Source organism: Triticum dicoccoides, chromosome 3A, assembly GCF_002162155.2.
Source record: "Triticum dicoccoides isolate Atlit2015 ecotype Zavitan chromosome 3A, WEW_v2.0, whole genome shotgun sequence".
Classification (NCBI taxonomy): Eukaryota; Viridiplantae; Streptophyta; class Magnoliopsida; order Poales; family Poaceae; genus Triticum; species Triticum dicoccoides.
Window position 1 is genome coordinate 104,642,050 of NC_041384.1, and position 3,430 is coordinate 104,645,479.

The following is a 3,430-nucleotide window of genomic DNA, read 5'->3' on the forward strand; positions in this document are numbered from 1 at the left end:
TATACATTGTCAATATTTTTTCTATACATATTTAACATTTTTCATATTCTTGATTAACATTATTCAAATACAAGTTTGATATTTTTAATACATGATCAACATTTTTTATATGCGCATTTAACATTTTTTAATGCTTGATTAGCATTTTTCAAATATCTGTTTAACCTTTTTTTCAAATGCTTGTATTAACATTTTTTAAATACATGATTAAAAATTTCACACATTATATTTTTTGTATGCATTTTTTATATATGAGAAAAAAATGCTTGGCTTACATTTTTTTGAAATACTTTATGTAAAGTACTTTTTGTAATATATTTATTTGGAATATTTGGAAGTATAAATGGAAGTACAGAAAAAAAATGAAAACAAAAAAAAGAGGCAGTCGCCTATGCGCAGCTGGGCTGGCCCATCTTGCACTCTGCTTGACGCGAGGGTCCCCTAGTTCTCGCTATAAGCGATACATAGGGGCGCCCTGTTTCGTTGTCTTTTTTGTTGGGCTGTGAATTTTTACAGAGAGAGGGGGGGGGGGGGCGGCGAAATCGCTAGATAAGTTGTAAAGGTCACCCGACCTTCTCAGATGCTGACAAGTGGCGCCTGTGTCACTTGCCACGGTTTGGGTCTCGTGTCAAGATTTTAAAAACTAGATCACATGTTAATAGGTTTCGACGAACATTTTTTTCCACAAAAAAGTATGCTTCTTGCAAAACCAAAACAGTGCTTTATTTTTTGCCTTTCTCAAGAAGCACAACTTTGCTTCTCGCGGAAGCAAATTTGTGCTTCCACGAGAAGCAAATGTGTGCTTCTCGTGGAAATACATACTTCTTTTTTCTGTGTTTCTCAGGGAAGTGAATATGAATGCTAAGCAAATACAAGAAGACCAACCTTTTCAGGAAAAGCTTTAGTTTTTTTCCAGCAAATATACTACTCTGTTTGTTGATATCTTCCAAGGCCTTCAGCCGTTAAAAAGAGCAGATGAGCCCTTTCCTTTGTTTGATGGAAATGTTGGTCAAAGATGGATCTTCTAGGTTGAAACAGAAAGATAAGAACAAACAGGAACCAAGAACTAAAATGAGCATAATGAATCACCTTTGCTCATCTATATTACATCTGTATATTCGATTCTCTATTCCATTGTTAATCGATCCCACGGAACAAGCCGCACATAGAGCCACCGAGGGAAGCTCGGAGTGACTGACTGATGAGAGTTTGCATATCTGCTGACTGTCCATTCTTCAGTAGAGCTCAAAACGAAAGAAATGGCAAGAAATGACCAGTTTGCTCACTTGGTCGCGCCAAAAAATGGCATCTGAGACAGGATAACCATTCCAATCGCACAATACGGCCACACACTCACCGTCACGCATGACGAATCGAAGTTCTATATCTGAACAAGCACATGATCCGTCGCACCAGATCCACCAGACCAACCATCAAAAAATCCCCACCATACACACCCGCGAGGCTGCTCAATCATCGCACCACTCGATCGGCAGGCACGGCAGCAATGGCGGCGGCGACCGGAGGCGGCGGCGGTAGCAGGGAGGAGGGGCTGACGCTGCTGGGGTTCTGGACGAGCCCGTTCGCGCTGCGTGCGCGGTTCGCGCTGAACCTCAAGGGCGTCCCCTACGAGTACGTGGAGGAGGACCTGTTCGGCGAGCGGGGCAAGAGCCCGCTCCTCCTCGCCTCCAACCCGGCCGACGGCGGGAAGGTGCCCGTGCTCATCCACGGCGGCCGCCCCGTCGCCGAGTCGCTGGTCATCCTGGAGTACATCGACGAGGCGTTCCCGGAGCGCCTCCCGCGCCTCCTGCCCCCGCCCGACGACCCGCGCGGCCGCGCCGCCGCCCGCTTCTGGGCGGCCTGCGTCGACCAGAAGCTGCTCCCCACGTGGACGCCGCTCTACGCCGGGAGCACGGCCGAGGAGCGGGCGGGCGCGGCGAGGGAGGTCGTCGCCGTGCTGGAGGCGTTCGAGGGGGAGCTCGGGGACAGGGACTTCTTCGGCGGGGACGGCGTGGGGCTGGTGGACGTGGCGCTCGGCGGGTTCCTCGGGTGGCTGCGCGCGTCGGAGGCCATGTGCGGCGTGCGGACCGTCGACCCGGCCAGGACGCCGCGGCTGGCGGCGTGGGCGGAGCGGTTCGGCGCGCTGGACGGCGTGAGGGAGGTCGTGCCGGACGCGGCGCCGCTGGTGGAGTACAACCTCATGAAGCGGGCTCGCCTAGGCCTGCCGTATCTGCCGCCGCATCAGACGCAGCAGTAGTAGTAGTTAATTCCAACGCGAGTGGCTCGATCCATCGCGCGCAGAGGAGGAATTGAATTGAATTTGAAATTCTGAATCCGATCCCTTAAGCCGGTGGATTATTTAGTTCTTCTACTTGCAGTAGTATAATAAGTCTGTATTCTTGTTTGGAATTCTGGAATTCTCCGCTGGATCGAACCAGGTTTTTGAGAAACTCTAGCCAGAGAACTGCCTTCCAATAAAAAGAACAGAGTCGTATCATCTTCACAGCAGTTAGTCCAGAGTGTACGGTGTCATGTATAAGAAGGAAAAAAAGAACAGAGAAAAAATAGGAAAAGCAGAGAAAAAGTAAAGGGGCATTCCGAGAATTGAACTCGGGACCTCTCGCACCCTAAGCGAGAATCATACCACTAGACCAAATGCCCTCGTGTGATTTCAATTCAGTACATAACGTATTTGAGCATTCAGTTTCTGTATTTGACAAACATGAGTATGGCTTCTCATCCCGTTTATTAATGAAGCAACAAACCACCAAGCATCGAGGATGTACATCATAAAACAGGTTAGAAAGGGAAAGCAAAGCAAGTTCACTGTTGTGGGCAACATCACAACAATAGACCCAATGGATACAACCAATATCAAGGGGCAGGCGGAGGGGTGACTCTATCCGGCTTTTTACTAAGGACCCGCCCCTAGTGCAACAAACCGTACAATTTATAAATGGCATCAGTAGGGCATCGTCAATGAATATTCTCAATGACAAGCTTGGTGTGAATGGACCGAATCGTTCAAGAAGCAACACCAAAGACAACCTAAAGGTGGTGACGAGTGTCGCCTGCGCTAGCCCAAATGATCTTGTAAGAGCATTACTAGTAGTACCCCTAAACCCTCGAACCCTTAAAAATAACCGTTTTTTTACGGGTTGAGACAAAAAAATCGCAAAGAATAGAACCCCTTAACCCTTAAACCCTTAAATTTTTTTAGAGGCTCAACCCCTATACTCCTTCCCAGCCTGTAGAAACAGGGGTTGGCAGCCCAACCCCTCGTCGACCCAGTTTCCTCTTCGCTTTCGCGCGGGAGGGAGTTTTCAGCTCCCTCCCCAGATCCGCCGCCCTGCCGCCCGCCTCCGGCCGCGCTCCGGCCGCCCTGCCCGCCTCCGGCCACCCCGTTGCGCACCGCCCCGGCCGCCCCTCC

At 49.4% G+C, this 3,430-nt stretch overlaps 1 protein-coding gene and 1 non-coding gene across 2 annotated transcripts; one reads left to right on the top strand and one right to left on the bottom strand.

The window, feature by feature from the left end:
- Nucleotides 1-1,125: 1,125 nt before the first annotated feature.
- On the top strand, nt 1,126-2,503 carry LOC119267396 (probable glutathione S-transferase GSTU6). The gene has a single exon (XM_037548778.1). It carries the CDS (start codon nt 1,400-1,402, stop codon nt 2,255-2,257), a length of 858 nt encoding a protein of 285 aa, XP_037404675.1. The 5' UTR covers nt 1,126-1,399; the 3' UTR covers nt 2,258-2,503.
- An 86-nt stretch (nt 2,504-2,589) lies between these two features.
- On the bottom strand, nt 2,590-2,661 carry TRNAP-AGG. Its single transcript has one exon. It is a non-coding gene; the product is annotated as a tRNA-Pro (tRNA).
- Between the last annotated feature and the right edge of the window lie 769 nt (nt 2,662-3,430).

What these genes read in the sequence shown, in the direction of transcription:
- LOC119267396 (XM_037548778.1), top strand. Translation starts at nt 1,400, where the DNA reads ATGATCCGTCGCACCAGATCCACCAGACCAACCATCAAAAAATCCCCA.